The 19,460-nt window shown below is 39.8% G+C and overlaps 1 protein-coding gene across 6 annotated transcripts in view; it reads left to right on the top strand.

Moving 5' to 3' along the window:
- The first annotated feature begins 332 nt into the window (after nucleotides 1-332).
- Nucleotides 333-19,460, top strand: part of Lrch2 (leucine rich repeats and calponin homology domain containing 2) — an 80,156-nt gene continuing 61,028 nt past the window's right edge. For 4 of the 6 annotated variants that reach the window (XM_076919082.1, XM_076919081.1, XM_034486318.2 and 1 more), the window contains exon 1: nucleotides 335-725. In XM_076919082.1, coding sequence (XP_076775197.1) covers nucleotides 350-725 — 376 coding nt within the window. In that variant the 5' untranslated portion in view covers nucleotides 335-349. Of the gene's footprint in view, nucleotides 726-19,460 lie in introns of all 6 variants that reach the window. The other 2 variants (XM_076919080.1, XM_076919083.1) reach the window with 2 other exon arrangements.

The following is a 19,460-nucleotide window of genomic DNA, read 5'->3' as shown; positions in this document are numbered from 1 at the left end:
AGAACGAAAAGGTGAAACACTCTGAGAGACTTGGGGGCAGGGGAAGGAGGCACAGAGCCCAAGCGACCTCCAATCAACCTGGTACCTCTTCGCTAAGACTTTGGTACCCAAAGCAGTGGACTCTGGATTTAGCATCCTTCCTTGGATCCTAGGTTTTCTTTTAACAAACGTTGAGCACGTTCCAACGTCCTCTGTGTGCGCGACACCTCCTAGCCACTGGCCCGGGGTTCCTTCCCACCCTCTCCTTCGCCCCCCCCCCACCCCCAGCCTGCGCATGCGTCCTAAGAACCCCCTCCACTCGCGGCCCAGGCACCGAGTATTGTCGGGGGCTATTCTCTCTCCCAGGAACATGGCGGCGAGTCAGGGAGTCGGTGGGAACAGTGGGGGCGGCGGCTGCGGTGGAGGTGGAAGTGGCGGTGGCGGTGGCGCGGCTGGAGGAGGAGGAGGTGGTGGTGGAGGAGGAGGAGGTGGCGGGGCCGGGGCGGGAGGAGGTGGCAACTGTGGCGGGACCGTGGCTGTGCCCATCCCGGTACCGACTCTTTTCGGTCAGCCGTTCCCCAATGGGCCGCAGTGGCACCCGGGGAGCTTGCAGCCTCAGCACACGGTGAGGAGCCTGGACCGGGCCCTGGAGGAGGCGGGGAACTCTGGCATCCTGAGCCTCAGTGGCAGGAAACTCCGAGAGTTCCCGGGCAGCGGTTACGACCTGACGGACACCACCCAAGCAGGTGACAGGCTGGGGGGAGGGGAAACGGGGCCTGGGAGGAGAATGGGGAGTGGGTGGCTGCGTGGCTGCCTTGTTGGAGTCTGCTGGGCCGGCGCACAGAGGCGGCGGGAGTCCCGGAATCCTAGCAGCCTCCTGTGACTGCAAAGGGGCAATGCAGGCAGCGGGGAAAGAGGGGCGCCAGTAGCCCAGGGATGAAGGAGAAGCTGGCTGCGATGTTAGGGGCATTATTGTTAAAGAGAGTTGCATGTATACAGGCAGAGCGGATTTATTGACACCTTCCTTAATGCACTTCTTTCAACTCTTGGTCTTACCTTTCCCCACCTCAACGGTGAGTAGGTGGGAGGCTGTGAGGGGAGTTGAGAACAGACAATGCAGAATATCATAATCTCTAAATATTCCTTGAAGGCATCCATGCCCGAATGAATGGCACACTCCTTTTCAGAGTAACGCTTGCTGTTTGTCTGTGGTCTTATGGTGGATTTGTTTAATCATCTTAGGATATTTTTGGCTTCTTTCTTCTCACGTATGCCTTATAGCCTGGGTTCTATTTTCTCTTAATTTTATTTTATTTTTTTCATTTCCCTGCTGTTGAGAGGTGATGTGGTTAGATTGATATTTGTTGTACTAGCAAAATAAATCATCAATCACTTAAGTGTTTGGTTATTGGGTGAAAGGTGGTCTAGATTTGAATGATATTATTTTTAATTTTTATAGCAGAAAGCAAAAAAAATGGGCATTTTTGAGAAAAAAAATTATCCCATTTCTTATGGAGTTGATGGTTAATGCATTACTCTGAGTTAGTCTTTGTTGTGGCTGGTATTTTTGCTGTTGTTATGAATTTGCTCTCCTTCTAAACCCATGCAGCTTATCATTTTAGCTTTGTTTAGGTTTGCTGAAGTTGTTTTTCTTCTTCTCACAATCTTTAATCCTTTATGTATCCCATATATTCTGCCGAAGCAAATTATGCACCAAAATATTTGAACTGATGTAGTGATTTTGAAGCAACATAGCGAGTAAACTCATGCAGAGTGGGAAATAGTAAACAACCTTATTTACAAACCAGACAATTTGGGTGCATTCAGTTTCTAGACATCAAATCAAGATGCCTGCACTGGCAGAGGATGGAAGAGGAAGAAAATTTCAAATTGAAGCTTCCTATTCCATAATCCTCTTAGGCATTAGCCTAAGGAATGCACAATCAAGACCTGATTTTGTATTTTGGAAAGCAGGTTTGGATGTTTGCACCGTTACCAAGAACAGATTGCCCAAACAACTCTGTTCACACACTTATGGCTAGGTATTGGCAATATATGCTCTTGGTGTGGTTTTTACAAAAGCTTCAAGAAAAATGTCTCCACGATACGTTATTGTAGGGATCATTTTCCTTACTTCTTTATAACCTGTAAAGCTTCCTTCTGCATGTAGGACAAAGTTTAAGCATCTTAGCGGTCACTGGGTCACTGTCTGGCCCCAGGTTAATTATTGCAACCTTATCTCCACAAATGTTCCTGCCTTCTGTTCCAACTAGGTCAGCTTCCTGCCGCTCAAATGTATTTGTGTGATTTTGCCTCATCTTCACTCAAGGTTCTTGGAATGCATGAGGTTTTCCAAGAAGCTGGTTCCATAATCCATAGCAGGCTCCTGTTTCTTTGAATTCCTGGATACTTATTGTAGTTGCTACTTATTTGACAGTGCTGGCTTTGTTTTCTCTTTATGTTTGTGCCTTGTTCTCCCTGAGGATATGAAGAGCCACTTTAAAGGTATATACACCTTTCGGGTTCCCATTCTATATTGCTTCTTCTTTCTCCTCTTCCTCCTCTTCTTCCTCCTCCTCCTCCACTTCTTCTTTGTATAGTGATGCTTCTCAGAATCATGAGCATCATTTTATTCAGTTACAACCATTTGCTTTTAAACCTTTGGTTGGTTTTCTGGGGCAAACTTCAGCAGAACCCAGAACCATAATTGTTCTTGGTAAACAGTTACCTCCCCACCGCCCCCATATCTTTTTGTTGGTGCTGGTGCTGAAGACTCAGGATTTTGCACAAGCTATTCAAGCACTCTGAATACCCAGATTCCTCCCATCTTAATTTTTACTAGTGTCTATACGCTATACTTTTTGGCGTGTGTACTTGTGTGTGCCAGTAGAAACATGTGTTAGGGTGCATATGAAAATGTGGGCATGAGCATGAAGGCCAGAGGTCAAACTAAGGTGCAGTGCATTTTATTTTCTTTGAGAGGATGCTCTCTCTGCTCTGAAGTTGTCAAGTAGGCTAGGCTGTCTGGTTTGAGAACACCAAGGACTCATCTGTCTTCCCTTCTCCAGCTCTGGGGTTTCAAATAAAAAGAAAAGTGATCAGCATTTTGTCTTTTTAATGTAGATTCTGGAGATTCAATTTAGATACTCATGCTTGCCTGACAAACACTTTACCTGCTGAGTAAGGTGTTTTCATTTGTGTGTTTTCTTCCTTTTCTTTTTCACTCTCTTCCTGCTTCCTCCTGTGTGTGTGATACTCTTGTGTGTAAACATTCAGTTATGGATTAAGGTACATGGGTGCCATGGCCAGCATTCGGTCATCAAAGGAGTTCCTTGTGTATCTGTTCTTACCTTCTACCTAAAGATAGGATTCTCCTGGACTCTTGAGTATTCTAGGCTAGCTGACCCATGATCTCCAAGGGGTTCTGCTGCCTTTCCTCATCTCTTCCTAAAGGGGTGCTGGGATTCCAAATAGCTGAGCTACTGTGCCAGTCCTTTAAATGGGTTCTGGGGATTTGGCTCCAATTGTCAATCTGTTGACAGGACTTTACCCATTTTTATTTCCCCAGCCCCCTTAAAACCCACCCTTTTGAGACACAGTCTGTATTTCCAGCTAGTACTGAATTCACTTTGTATCCTAGGTTGGCCTTGAACCTGACATAATCTGCCTGACTCAGTCTAACTACAGGCATGAGCAACTATCTAATAGGTCTTTTCAAAATAACTCAACTTTATCATAAGCTATGATGCCTATGTGAGGGAGAATACGCAGAATTTCTCTTTCTGACTTTGGGCTATCTTTGCTTAATATTATACTTTCTAAACTCACCCATTTGCCTGCTAATTTCATTTTTATGAACAGCTGAATAACATTCTGTTTTGTATGTGTACTACATTTTCATTATCTACTCATTTGGAATTGGATACCTATGTTCATTCCATTTCATTGTTATTGTAAATGCAGGAGCAATAAATACCGATGGATGTGTAGTTCTACCTGGTGTGGGGTCCTTTGAGGAGTCTAGCTGGATCATATGGTTGGGATTCTTTTGTTGTATTTTTTGAGGAAGTTCCAAACTAATATCCCTACCTCCTGTATTAGTTTGAATTCTACCAGCAGTGAGTAAGGATTACTTCCCCCATCCTCCCCTCCCCCAACCCTGTTTTTTCCAACATTTGCTGTTAGATTTCTTGATGATAGCCATTCTGACCAGGGAACAGTGAAGTCTCAAAGTAGCTTTAATGTGCATTTATCCGATGACTGCTGATGTTAAGCACTTTAAAAAATGCATGCCATTTGTGTTTCTCCTTTTGAAAAGTGTCTGTAGATTTAATTAGCCCATTTGTTGATTAGTAGATTTATTTCCTAGCCTATAATGTCTATGTATATATGTATAAACTGCTGTTAATGTGGGTGTATTTCTGACATTTAAAAGGCACCAGAGAGGATACTATTAAGTGATAAGAAAGGATGGGATATAAGTAAAAGGACATGTAAATCATCAACAGGACATAAAAATACTTTTCTTCTCTCATAGTTTTGTAAATTTTTTTGTGGTAGACATGTGAAGAAAAATGTAATTGAAAGTAAAAGCACAAAACCCTAAGCGAAGCTCTGTCTCTTCAGAATGACCATTCTGACTGTATTACAAAGAGTTCACTGAGATGGACAGTTTGGGACTGGGCAAGTGTTTGTACCTGCTGTGTATATAAAAAATGTAAATGTTTTTATTTGTGAGTTAATTAGAAGAAAGTGATTTTATTTAAAAATCAATAATGTGATTTTTATTTTTTAAAAAATCAATAGAACAACAAATTAAAAGAAAAGAAATGCCAGACATTTAATTTTTTTGCGTGTCTTTCAAATGTATGGTCTTTGTGAGACCATATCAAAATCGGGTAGAGTAAAATAGATCTTGTGGTATTCTCTTTTTAATTTAAATGAGATATCAGTATGTGAATCACTTGTCATCTGTTTTGACAAAATTTATCCATGCAGTATTTAGGAGCAATATTTGTGAATACAGATATCATGTTCATTTTGTGTAAATCAAAGTAGGTACCTCAGAATTGAAGACAAATTGAGCATATGTGAGATATACATGTACAAGAACACAAACATACATACAGATACATATTGTCTTTTTAAAGATGATACTGTTTGATGACATTTTTACAGTGTATTTACAATGACTATTAGTTGGTTAATGTTTCAGAACAAAACTGATTATTTAGACAAACATGAGGTGGTTTATTGGATGGAGAAAGGACTGGAAGAAATGAAAGTAGCCAAGATACGATTCTGCTAATTAAACAGTGGTTGGAAAACGAGTTAAAAATAGCAGAGATGCTATTCTAATTAAGTGGTCGTTGGAAAATGAGCTAAAGCAATATTGACTTAAGGGAAAATCAACAAATTTCCAAAGAAGAAGGAAGGGAAGGCTTTCTGTGTTCTTTTACTCTGCCTCATACATGCATAAGGTGGACTATACCAGTGTTTCCTGCTTTGGCTAGACATTAAAATCACAAGGGATATTTTTTAATGTCAAGGCCTTACTCCTAGACCAATTAAATTAGGGTCTCAATGGCCAAGATACTTAAACAAAATCTTCCCAGGTGAATTCGGTGTAGAGTCAAGGTTGTATAAACGTAAACACTTTCAGTCTGAGTGAATGAAAATCCAGACAGAAGTTTAGTGGTTAACCTAAGGTTACTACTTGTCCAGAGGTTCAAAACCGAAACTAGGAAGTGTTCAAGTTCTAGTGCAGTGTTATTTGTATCTATATACTCTAAATGAGCTTACTAGGCACCTTTCTTTTTGTTTTGTTTTGTTTTGTTTTTTTTTTCTTGGCTATCCCTGCCTTATAGCTCATCCTGTTTGCAAACTTTACAGTGTCCTCAAATGATGTAGCCATGAAGCCTTGTTGCCTCTAAAACCTTGGTAAGATGGAACATGGTGAGAAGACAGCTGTTGGCAGAGCATATCTTTGGTGTCTTTTTCAACTTTTTTTCTGCATTTATGGTGTCTGCTATTCATGTATCCCAGCCAGCTCTTTTGTCCCTCCTGTCAGTTCTCATTTCTACTTAAGGCTCACTTTTCTCCTTTACTAGGATGGAGCTCAAAGCTACATGATTATGACAGCCTCTTGAGAAGATTAATATTTAAGAGGAGTTTGCACCTTTACTAGAGAAATCAATTGATGGTTTGTCCTCATGACCCTTTTGAGTATATCCACTTTCTCAACTCTCCTTAACACTAATATTAACACTAACATGAACACTAATACTAACACTAACACTAACACTAACACTGATACTAATAAACCATCTCACCTCAAAAAAGGACATAAAAAGAAGGACCCAAAAGTCATTTTTTTTTTTATTTTGGGAAATCCACTTATTTTCTTTGTAATCTCTTCTTTCATGTGGCCTGCTTATAGACTTGATATGAACTTTCTGGATGTCGTGATAATTTGTTGCCTTAAAATGAATTTATTGCACTGGGCAGAGGTGGTACATACCTTCAATCTCAGCCTTTGGAAAGCAGAGGCATGCATATATCAGAGTTTGAGGTTAGCTTGGTCTACAGAGTGAGTTCTTGGACAGCCAGGGCTACACAGAGAAACCCTGTCTTGAAAAACCAAAAGCCAAAAACCAAAAACCAACCAACCAAACAAACAAAAACAACAAAAAGCAAGAAGAATTTGTTGGTTACCCAAATATATTGATCATTTTCAGAATTTTCTCTTCCCCGGCTTGATACACTAAGTGAATGTGTTTGAGCCTACTTGCAGCTACTCCCTCTGATGCATTTTACAGTAACTTTTCTGTTGGTGAGCAGTATGTCTGTAAAACAGATTTAGGAATTCTTTTGCCAGATTGTGCTGTGTCCTGGATAATCACATGTTTTCCTGTAAACCAGGAATTGACTCTAGGATTTCCTACATGTGTTGGCTCACCTCTTCAACTGTAGGATATGGTACATTGTATTCAATTGTAAAATGGAGCCAGATAAAAAACAACATCTGACTTGGTCTCATAGTTGAAGTTTTTGCTAGTGCATTCACTGGAACAAATTTGTGATTTAATTTTTTGACCTGAATTAAGTATCTGCCTTTCTTTATGGAGTGTCTTCCTAAAGATGGAATGTGAAACACATTTTTCAGAGTTGACTCATATTTTAATAGCTGTAGATTATATCTGAGTTGCTAAACCTTGAACAGATTTACTCTGGAACGAATCCTATAGCAATCCCTTAATTTCTTTTACTTTTTTTTCAAGTTTGCAAAGTAAAATAACATTTTAGCTTGAATTGAAAGGTATAGTTATTATTAAATTAATTTTATCTGTACCTTTTCAAATTTAATTCATATATTCTATTTTATTCTATTAAATAATGCTTTGATATTGGTAGAATTCATAGTGCATCTTTTGTCTGAGGGAGTTTCTGTGATTGCTGGGGAGTATATAGCAGAATATTGGTTTGTAATAGTGCAGAACTGTATCCACTGGAAATATTTTCTCCTTATTATAGAATTGTTAATGTAATATATAGAAGTTACTTCTTGTGAAGTTACATACGTATTCAAGTTCATGGCTATCATCATTTTGCATGTTATGCCATGTTTTATTTACTTGCATAGCCCTTCATACCTTTATGTTTGAAAACTTTAGAATAAAATAATTATTTTTAGAAGTCTAACTTTGGAAACATGTTCAATAGCCTAGAAAGAAAGGAACCTAGAATGTAAGTAGATATACATCTGTAATACCAGTCATCTGAATGCTAAGAGAGTAATATCTTCTTTCTTCTTTTTGGGGGGTTATAATATAATTACATCTCTTCCTTCCGTATCCTCCCTCCAAATCCTGTGTATGACTCCCTGCTGTCCTTTAAATTCATGGCTTTCTTTTTTTCCACTGTTACTATTGTATGAATGAATGTGTATATATATGCATATATATGATATGTATGCATACATATATATACATATATATATGTATGTATACCTAAGTATATGTGCACACACACGTGTGTGTATAAGCTGTTTAGTCCATGTAATAATGTTGCATGTTTGTGTGGGTGTCTGTTTGTGGGTATGTGAATGTGTGAGTGAAGGTGTACTAATGTCCATAAGAAGATGATGGACTCCCTCAGGCTGGAGGTATAGACAGTTGTGAAGTACCAAAATCATGTTCTGGGAAACAGAACCTTTGTCTTTTTCTAAAAGGGCAGTCATCATTCTTAACTATGTATCCATCTTTCTGGCCCCTAGGCAGTAATGTTTTGAGCTTAAGGCTAACTAAAAGTACATTAAAAAGTTTTAAACCAAAAAAAGGCTCCAGAGAGATATGTAGCTCAGTATTAGAATCCTTGCCTAGCACACATGAAGGAAGCCCTGTGTTTGATTCTGTTGCAAGAAAACAAAGGTAGGCTACATATTGAAGCACTGCATAAATATACACAGAAATGTATAGTTGAGATACCCTATATTTGGATGGAATGTGTTGCTTTAAGGTTTAAATTTTTAGGTTTTAATTTAAATTAGTTATAGTTAGTTAGGGTTCTCTAGAGGAATAGAACTTATGGGATAAATAGTTATATCTTCATGGATTATATATAATATATAGATATTATAACTATGTAATTATAATTATAACTATATTTATTTCTCTGTGTATATGTGTATGTATATGATGTATGTGTATGTATATGTGTATGTATATGTATATTGCAGGCTGTGTATGGTCCAGCTAGTCCAACAATGGCTGCCTACCAACAGAAAGTCCAAGAATCCAGTAGTTTTTTTTAGTCCATGAGGCTGGATATCTCAGCTGATATTCAGTATATGCCAGAATCCCAAAGAATTGGGTTCTAATGCCAGTAAAGGAAAGAACTTGCAAATGAAAGTGAGGGCGAGAAGGCAAAGAGCAAGCACTTTCTTTTTCTATGTCCTTCACATAGACTGCCACCAGAAGGTGTGGCCCAGATTTAATGTGAATCTCCCCTCCTCAAAAGATCCAGATGTAGCTTGGGTTTGTTTCCCACATAAACTAATTCAGTCGAGAAAACTTTCTCACACATATGCCTAGCCACTCAGGCTTTAGTCCATACCAGATGTAGTCAGGTGAATAAACATCACACTTGGGATAATTTATATGGCATTAGAAATAGATGACCAAGACCAGTGACAACAAAAATAATGTTAAGGATACTTTTCACAAGTACCAAGTATTGAAAATTATACTGACTTTCTGGGGCATAGTATTCAAACTCTAGTGAATTCAGTGAAAATGGACATTTTTCCCACTCAAACCAGTAGCTCACTCTGAATGATGCTTAAACTGAGTGATGACTAACCTTGTGCCTTGAAGATTCATTATCAGCATGGCACAGCAGATGAAATCCTGGGCTTGGGATGTAAGTCAGTTGATACAGTGGCTGCTTAGCACTCCTAAAGCCCTAGGTTCATTTCTCAGCACCACAAAAACCAGTTACTGTAGCGCATGCTTGTAACCCCATCATTCAGAGAGGAAACGGGAGGGTCTGAATTTCAAACTTCGTAACTGGCTAGATAGGGAATTGGAGGCCAGCCTCTGTTACATGAGAGCCAGTTTCAAAATGGAAACAAGCAAGCAAAACGAAACAAGCAGTGCCACGAAGAGAGTCAAATTGGACCGCTTTCTCTTTTTTCCCCACGCTTGGGTATGTTCAGATAATTAATGAAGCAATGTAATATTCTTGTCTCTGAAAATTTTAAAGATTTCTCTACATCTCCTTTCTAGGACAAAAATCCATGCCTTACGCTCTAGAGTACCATTTACTGTTTTGAAAGAAAATGGTATGGTGTAATTTTATAATGATTCAACTTTAAGTGTCACTTTTAGCTCATGCACTCAATCTAGTAAAGGTTAAGTTTTAACTGCTTTTGGTTTGGTGTACTATGGATTGAACTCGGGGTTTGTACCATTGTCTTTTACTCCCAATCCCAAACATTAAGTCTTTGTTTAACCTGTTTCAATGAGATTTAAATTTATAGAATTTCACTTACATCAAACTAGTGTATGGACTATAATAGATAAAAGTTCCATGTTTTCTAATGTTATTTGAGATTATGTGAAAGGGAAGTTTTCATATGGGAATTTAAAAATAATTCTTTTTCCTAAACAAGAGTTACAGACTGAGAGGTTATATTTAGGTGTGTGTGTGAATGCATACTTGTGTGTGTGTGTGTGTGTGTGTGTGTGTGTGTGTACTAAAAACAAAAACCCAGATGAATCTCAGAAACTTAATATTGAGCAAGAAAATATAAAAGTTACTACAGTTAAAGAAAACATAGTGTAATGTTGGGTTTCATTTTTAAAGCTTTGAGACAAAAAATAAGAGAATGGGACTCTGAAATGTTTTGTTAAGATAGCTCACTGGTTTGAATGTGTTTCAGCAACCACTGACAATCATAGTTACACAATGCAAAGCATAGTCGAACAAGGACTGGCAACACTTTTGATTGTAACAGTTTGGGGGCGGTGCTGACAATGACATTTAGTAATCAGAGATGAGGGATGCTGCCAAGTATCTTTCAGTGAAAAGAACAATCCCCACAATGAAGAAAACGATTTTTTTTCTTTTCCAAAACATTAATGGTAACCATCCTTTTAGAACCTTAACTTCGAAGAAGGTTAAGTGTTGTAAGTAAAAACAGTGTCTGTTGCCTGATTAGAGGTTGGGATGACATTTGATTGGACTATAGGAACATCCCAGGGAGCTTTAGAAAGAATAGTTTGGCTTAGAAGGAGGATCACATAGAACCTTACTGAATAAGGACATCCCAAGATTTTCTCAAACTCAGCTCATCAGATAATGAGCTCTTGTCTCTGACTCTTGGCTATCTTGTCACTCAGATCAGGAATGTGGGGCTTGGTCCAACTTCTTTTCTTTCTTTTAACTTCTGTATCAGTTTGAAATTAGTGCCTGTTCACCAGAGATTTCTGAATAACTTTCCTTCCTGTGTGTCCTCACTGCCACTGTTATTCTGGTTCCTCTCCTCCTTGCCTTAAACTGGACCTGTCATCAGTGTCTTATGGTTTCTGATCTGTCTACCTCATGTTTGCTTCAATGTCAATTTTTTTTCTCCACACTTCTTTGACTATGCTTTGCATTGTGCATTTGTGATTGTCAGTGGTTGCTACGACATATTCGAGCCAGTTAGCTGTGTCTTAACAAAACATTTCAGAGTCCCATTCTCTTTATTTCAAAGCTTAAAAGAATAAACCCTAATATTACACTATGTTTTCGTTAACTAGTAACTTTTATATTTTCTTTAATTACGTTTCTAAGATTCATCTTTTTTGGTTTATCTTTTGGTGAGAAGTGTAATTCATTGTTTTGGGTTGCTAAACTATCATTTACTTTCTCTCTGACTTTTTATGCTACCCCCCCTTCTCTCCTGCAGACAATTGACCTGTAAACATTTTATATGTGGCACCCATATATATATATATATATACTTTGAAATGGAATATCAAATGGTATATCAGTCTTCAAATTGGTCTACAGTTTATATTTTCATGGAAATCTTGTGTGTGTGTGTGTGTGTGGTGCTTCCTCTACACAGACTAGACTTAGGCTTGGATTACGTGTCATGCTGGATGAGATGTCCCCTGATGCTCCTCCATAACATTTTTGAGAGTGTTTACGAACACCAGTCCCTATATTTTTAATATTTTCTAATTTAAAACAGTATTTTTTGAAGTCTTTTTGAAAAAAAAGTTTTGTAAATTTCACATCATGTACCCAATCCCACCCATTGCCCCATCCATTCATATCCACCCTTGCAACCTTCCCCTCAAAAGAAAACAAAACAAACAAAAATCCCACATGGACGCTGCAGTGTGTCAGTGTCACGGCATACCACACACTAAACCCTTTTGCTCAGATAATTTACTTGCAAATGCTCACGGAAATGAGTCATTGGTCTGGTTCAAGGCCTCTGGCTTCTGCTATGCTATCAATACAGGATCCTCACCAGGACTCCTCTCGAATATCCGGCTTTTGCCCTGTGTCTTGGAGATTCTGCAACTTTGGATCTCTGGGACCAGCCCCTTCATGCACTGTAGCAGTTCATAGATGGGGTAGATGTTGGGCTGGACCACGTTGGGCATGGGTGGTAGCCCACCAGCTCTCCTGCACCCACGCCACCAGGGTCAGCTTTTCAGCAAGGCCTCATTAGCTTACCCAAGGGGCGGGGCCAGCTCTCCTGCTCTCCAGCTCTTGGGCTGGCTCACCCTACCCCCTAACACCAGGGTAAGCTCTATTGTGCTGCCTTAGTGGTGCAGGGTCCTCTAACTTGAATGCCATAGCCAGCGGGGTTGTGGGTCTTGCTCTCATGACCTTGGGGCCAGCTCTCTCATCTGCTACCGGTGACTAGGGTGACAGGTTGAGGGAGGACATTTCTCCTGAGCCCAGACCACCTCATGGCAGAAGAGGGCTCATGTTCTCAGGGCAGCTCACACCCCCACACCTCATCCCTCAACCCCGCACCCTCTCCCATCGCCAGCTCTACTGTGCTGCCTAGGTGAAGTGTGTGTGGGGGCAGGGCATTCTCCAGAGTACTGCAGCTGGTGAAGGGCGGGGCCATCTCTCCCCAGTGCCACTACCAGTGAGGGGCAGGGCCAACTTTGTATTGTCCTTGGATATCAACATGGTCCCAGGCAGCAGCCCGCACAAGGGACATCAGCATGATGCTTGCTGGTAACATGGGATCATGGATACACAGACCTTTGCTGCTGCATTTCCACCAGCCTAGTCATGACCTCTAGTGGCAGGATGGGCTGGGATTTCACCGTCGCTTCAGGTAGCAGTGCTGGGCTGCTAACATCAGGCTGTTCCTCACAACTTTGAGTTTCCGGTTCCACCTCTCTTCATTGTGCTCAAACCATTCTGCTTGTCTTTCTCTCTCATCTCTCCACCACATGCTTGCACATTTAGTAGAGCTCACAGCAAGCAGGCCAAGCAGTACACAGTGTTACACTGTTTGAGAACATCATAAATGCATAGAATGTGTTTTGATCAAATCCATATCCCTCATTCCTTCCCACTGAAATCATCTTTTATCTCCTCCTACCACCTTTATCTCCCAACTTCATGCACTTCGTTTGTTTTAGTCCAGAATCCATTTAGTGCTGTCTGGATATACTTGGGTGTAGGACCATCTACTGGAGCATGGGTGCCCTCTCAGAGTCCGAATCCCTAAAGAAACTCACTCTTATGTTTGAATTCTGATGCCTTTCATTTCTGTTTCTTACATAGTTGTCGTGAATATAAATTATGGCACAATATTTACTAGATATAGTGAGAAAGGGCCTTTCTTGTCTGTGTTTCGGAGCGTAACACTTTCAGTATTTTCCCAATAGATATGTTAATTTTGGTATTTGAGCATAGCATTTATTACTTATTTTACTTAAAGTTTCCATTGCTGTGAAGAGACACCAAGATCAAGGCAACTCTTATAAAAGAAATCATTTAATTGAGGCTGGCTTACAGTTTTAGAGGTTCAATCCATTGTAGCATAATGGCATCAAGGATGGTGGCTTGCAGGCACATGTGGTGCTGGAGAAGCTGAGAGTTCTACATCTAGATCTGCAGGCAGCAGGAAGAGAGAAATATACTGGACCAGGCTTGGGCTCTTGAAATCTCAAAGGCCACTCTCAGTGACACACTTCCTCCAACAAGACTGCACTTATTCCACAAAGGCCATTTGTCTTCTTTCTTCTAAGTAGTTCCATTCCTTGATAACGTAAGCATTCTCACACACGAGCCTATGGGGGCCATTCTTATTCAAACCCCCACATCAGGTTGAAGAAATTTCTTTTTATAACTAGTTTTATAATATTTTAATTACTAAAAGGCATTGGAGTTTGTAAAATGCTTTTTCAATGCATTGAGATAATTGTATTTTTGCTCTTCATTGCATTCATGTGGGATATTACACAGATCTTGTTTTACTGAACTCCCATTCTTTTATTTAGACTCAGAGTACCAAACTATGGTTTGCTTTTCAAAAGTGTCCAACCGAACATCTTTGTGTGTTTCTTGTTCTGTAGTCGCCCCCTGCTCATTCTTCTGTCAGCCACCCTGCCTTTTGGTGATCCTCCTTTCATTTCGGCCTTCACTTGCAGCAGTGATTATGATTATTTCAGACCCCCTTTAGAGTGGCTGTGATATTTTGTTGCAATTGGTAGCTTTCCTCCATTGCACCATTTAATAACTGTGTTATCTTTCGAGGCAGGGTCTTTTTTATATAACTCAGCCTGATCTAGTACGCACTGTGCTGTCCAAGTTGGCATTAACCTTCCAAGGATTCTGCTTTGTGAGTGCTAGAATTACAAGGGTGTGCTACCACACTGAGCTATATATAATTTGTTCTTTTTATTTAATCTCTCATACAATACATCCTGGGCTTTGTCTCTCCTCCCTCCACAATTCCCAGAGTCCCCCAATTCCTGTAGATCTATTGCTCCCTTTACTTGCCTTCAGAAAAGAGCAGGCCTCCCAGTGATATCAACCTAACATGACCTAACAAGATGCAATAAGAGTAGGCACAAACCCTCATGTCAAGGCTGGATGTGGCAGCCCAGTTGGAAGAAAAGTGTCCTGAAGCATAGGTAAAAGAGTCAGAGACACCCTCACTTCCACAAACAGCACAAGCTAAACAAGCCCAGCAGGTATGCTGAGGACATAGGCCAGGCCCCATTCAGTGTCTGTGATTGCTGCTTCAGTCTCTGTGAGCCCCTATGAGCCGTGTTTAGTTGATAATGTAAGTCATGTTCTCTGGTGTCTTCTGGCTGCTACATTGCCCCACTTTCCACAGGGTTCCCTGAACTTCACACAAGTTTGGTTGTATGTTTCTGTACCTGTTCCCATTGGCTGTTGGAGGAATCCACTCTGATGGGAATTGGGCTAGGCACCAATTTATGAGTATAGCACAATATCGCTAAGAATTATTTCATTGACTTTTTTTTTTTTTTTTTTTTTTTTTTTTTTTGGTTAGTGGTGTTTGATTCTACCCCAGATCTTTGAGCCATTTTATTTCTAGTTCTTGGTCATGTAGGCAGTGTCAGGCATAATCTCCTCTTGGCTTGGGCCTCAACTTAGACCAGTCATTGGTTGGCCACTCCCATAAATTCTGAGCCACAATTGCCCCAGCACATCTTGCAGGCAAGACAGAGGTCCTGAAGGTTTTGTGGCTAGGTTGGTGTCCCAGTCCCACCACTGGGAGCCTTGCCTGGTTATAAAAAATGGCCAGTTCAGGGTCAGTATCCTCCATTCCTGGAGTCCTCGCTGGAGTCACCCTCAAAGATTCCAGGAAAATATATTTTTTAACTGAAAAAGAAAAGTAACAGGAAGATTTCTCTGGCGATAGCAAAGCGCTTGCCCTGAAATCATGAGGACCTGAGTTTGGGTCCCCAGGACTCATGTAAACCTGAATGGAGTTTACTGCATATCTGCAGTTCTGAAACTCTCAGGTGAGACTGGAGGCAGAGACAAGAGAATTCTTAGGAGCTTGTAGGCCAGATACCCTATGGTAAGCCATAGGGACTACAAGTGACTGTGTCTCAAATAAGGGGAAAAGTATGCCACAACACTTGAGATTGTCCTGTGACCTGCTCAGACATGCACTCTGATGCATTTGTGCCTGAACTCAAATGGGGACACACACAGACACACACACATACACATACAGACACACACATACCACATACTTGCAATATAAAAACAAAACAAAAACAAAAACATAAAAAAGTGCTAGAAAGAAAAAACATATTATTGTTTCATAAGCATAAATATCAAATTTTATGAATTTAGAGATATGTTATTGTTTTTACATGTTATATTTTTTGTTTTTTTTTAAAACATATTCCTATATTGCACAATAGATTTTTTTTTAAAAAAAGAATTTAGGCAACTTAAAGTATTTAGGTTAATTATTCAGTATAATCATTTAAATTTATATATTAGAGATAGTAGATTTTAACTGTACTCATAGCAAAGGGGACAGTAATCCAAAGCAAGAACAGACAATTAAAGCACATTAATCAACTATTTAAATTGCCTAATTTCTTTTTAAAAACATCCCATTGTACAATATAAAAATATGTAAAAACCAAAAATAAAACATGTAAAAACAATAACTTACTTCTAAACTGTTAAAATACTTTGTCATGATATTTTCATTATTCATGATATTTTATTAAATAGAAAGGATGGCATTAAAAATACTAAAGCATAGAATGTTTTTAATATTAATATATTCTTTTAAGAAATTCAGTCTTTTTTATGTTATGAGTCAGGGTCTTATGGTATAGCCTGGACTGCCCTGCAACTCATTCTGTGGCATAGGCTGTCCTCAAATGCACAACCATCCTCCTGCCTCAGCCTCACAAATGCGAGGATTATAATTATGAGCCGCCAAGACTGGCGGGGTCACAGACTCAGTTTTCAAAGTCATAATTACATAGAGATGATGACCAGGAAAACCGGAGACAAATGGGCACTTGTGATTTGCTTTAGAATTATTTTCTGTTTTCTTGTTAGTGTGCTGGTGCTGCTACTTTTCTCTTCCTGCTTTGACCTGCTGTCCTCCCTTGCTGAGTGCAGTTACGATCTACAATCACTAAGCTACAGAGTTATCATCTGTAGGCATATCGAGAGTAGAGGTGCTCCCAAACAACAGTTCTTCTTGTTCATTGCTCTCCTCTTCTAGCTTCATCAAAACTTAATGGCTGAGGTTTGCTCACCTTTCTTTATGTAATTCTGCTGTCACAGATTTCATGTTTTGTTTATTCTATAAACATAGGAATCATGGCAGAAGCAACAGAGAAGATTCCTTAATATTCGTAGCCATGAGTACAGAGTCTTATAGCCTGGGCTTTCAAAGACTACCAGTCTCATTTAGCTCCTAGAACAGAGAACTAGAGCTTATGGCTTCAAAGTGTCAGAGCTTGATGTTTATTGCTCTAGATGTTGGATGCATAGGCTTATTGTCCAGGGTGTAGAGACTCAAAACCAGTGGCTAAAGTTATAGATTATGAGGATGGGTATCAGAAATTTTGGGGGCTTAATTACTCAGTGGCTTTTTCAAGCTCTCTCTCTCTCTCTCTCTCTCTCTCTCTCTCTCTCTCTTTAGCAACCAGAGCTTTCAGTTCTTGAAGTTCAGCTCCTGTCTTTGGCCCTCCACAGCATTTTGTCTTCTGTATGCTCAAATTTTCTGCCTCTGCATCTTGGCCATCCCTCACTTTCTCAATACATCCATTATTCTTAGCTTCTTGCAAGTTCAGCCATTGGTTTCTCTCTGGAACTCTTCAACTGTCGCCTAATGCTACATCTCCGAACTTTGAAGCATCAAGCTCAGACTGCTTTGCCCATGTTAAGGACCATTTATGGAAAACACCCAGCATTTTTTATGATCTTAACTGAGGTTTTAATGGAGTATATCATAAGAAAAGCCTTGGGCCTAACCCCACAAGATTGAAAAACTGCTTGCTTATATAGCTAGAACATGGATGTGGTATACTTGTGGTCCAACTGTAATTCCATAAGCCACAGCATGGTTTCCCAGTCACAGTACTTAAGCTCACATAAAGGCCAATCAGAAGCCTTATATAGGAAGTAATGAGAAGCTTTTAGCTGATTCATTGCATAGGCATTCCTGGTAGGTTCTGAGTGAGAATAACAGCAGTATGAGCAGGGTCATTTAGAGTGTAACCAGGGTTGTCCTGTGTGGAGTCTGTTTTCAATCATCAGATGACTTGCCCACTCCCATCAGCTTCTGCCCTTTTGAATTAACTAAGTAACAGATTATTGGCTGAGTTGGGCCTTAGCTGAGGTGCCTCTGCAGCCCTTTTTGCTTAGAAAATTTAGGAGGGAGATGGTGCCATGGAGTGATGTTTGCTGGGAAAGACTACAAATGAATACGTTATCCTTACATTGGAGTTAGATATTAACACAAGGAAAAAAGAAAGTTCCTAAGCAAGGGCTTGCACAAATAAGTTTAGGCTGTTTTAGAATCCACAGAGAAGAAATAGTAAGTGAGTTCTTGATAATATTGGGTGTCAGGTTTAGTTTAGGTGAAAGTAAAATGTTTTTGAGATACAGGTGGCAGTGGAGTATTGAATAAAACATTGTTAATATCTAAAATAGCAAAATGTTGTTTTATGAATAATACTATCAAAGAGAGTGTTTGAGTTGGTGATAGGATGTAGGGGAACAGAAAACTCATCAATAACCCCCTAAGATCTTAAATTATATCTTAAGAACCATCTGGCCTTGAGACAGGGAGAATGGGAAGTTTATATGGAAATTCAGAAAATAACATTTAGGAATCTGTAGTAATGTGTTAGAGTGTTTTCAAGGCTTTGAAACTTATATGGGAAATAAGATAGGTCTTTAAAGTTGATGAAAATGGAAGGAATATGTGAGACTCTGCCTGAGTTTGATTTGTTCCAAGTGGACAGGAAATGCTGACTAGTTATGAAATGGGATATATTGGGGAGCAGAAACGATGCATGGTCCTGGTGAACTTCTGTTGTTTAGGGAACCATGTTTGAGGTTTAATAGGGTGCAAAAGTAGTTTGGTCCCCAGTTTGTATATAACATTTCTTCCTAATAAAAGAATTGGTCAAGAGGGCCAGATTAGGAAGTCAAGGCTAAAGTACTAATCTCCAAAACAAAAACAAAAACAAAAACAAAAAAGAAAACAGAACAAAAGAGGAATGACCATTGTTGAAAAATGGCATTGACTTCTACTATAAAGATAGAAACCAGAATGAAAATTCAGGGTCTGCAACTAAGAGAAAATGATACCCTTATTTGGCTGGTGAACACCACACTGGGCTTAGGCAATTTGGTAATCTAAGATAGGGTCTGTTTTGACCCTGGTTTATTTCAGTCAGTCTGCTTCAGGAAGCCCAGAAAATCCCTCATTATAGAAACATCAGCCCCTTTGAGCCTTAGATCAGACTTTGGTAAGTTTGACATCCTCTTCTATTCTGTGTGTTTGTGTGTGTGTGCATGTGCGTGTGTGTGTGTGTGTGTGTGTGTGTGGTGTGTATGAGGGGGAGGAAGATTGTTCTTCCTGTGTCTGTTCTGTTTAAAAGTTTTTTTTAGATAGACTAGGTAGGATCCTCTTTTGGGAGGCAAATTTTACTGCAATGGCCAGGCTGACTATACCTAAAACAGAAACTAAGGGACACCCCTAAAATGCCCCACTAATAGTAAGGCACGGGGTTGACAGGCTTGTTCTTTCATCTTGGATCCTAGGGACTTAATCTTTTGCCTTCTCTCTCATGTGCTTGCTGATTGTTAAATCCCCCAAAGACTGTCTAGGAATCTATTCTGTGCAGACCTTTCTAGTATTATTTAATGTATTTCTAATACCCCATACTGACTGAGGGATGGAGTGCGTTACCAAGATTAATATCCCT

This window comes from Arvicanthis niloticus, chromosome X, assembly GCF_011762505.2.
Source record: "Arvicanthis niloticus isolate mArvNil1 chromosome X, mArvNil1.pat.X, whole genome shotgun sequence".
Classification (NCBI taxonomy): domain Eukaryota; kingdom Metazoa; phylum Chordata; class Mammalia; order Rodentia; family Muridae; genus Arvicanthis; species Arvicanthis niloticus.
Note: the sequence above shows the minus strand (reverse complement) of the source record. Positions and strands in the feature narration are given on the sequence as shown.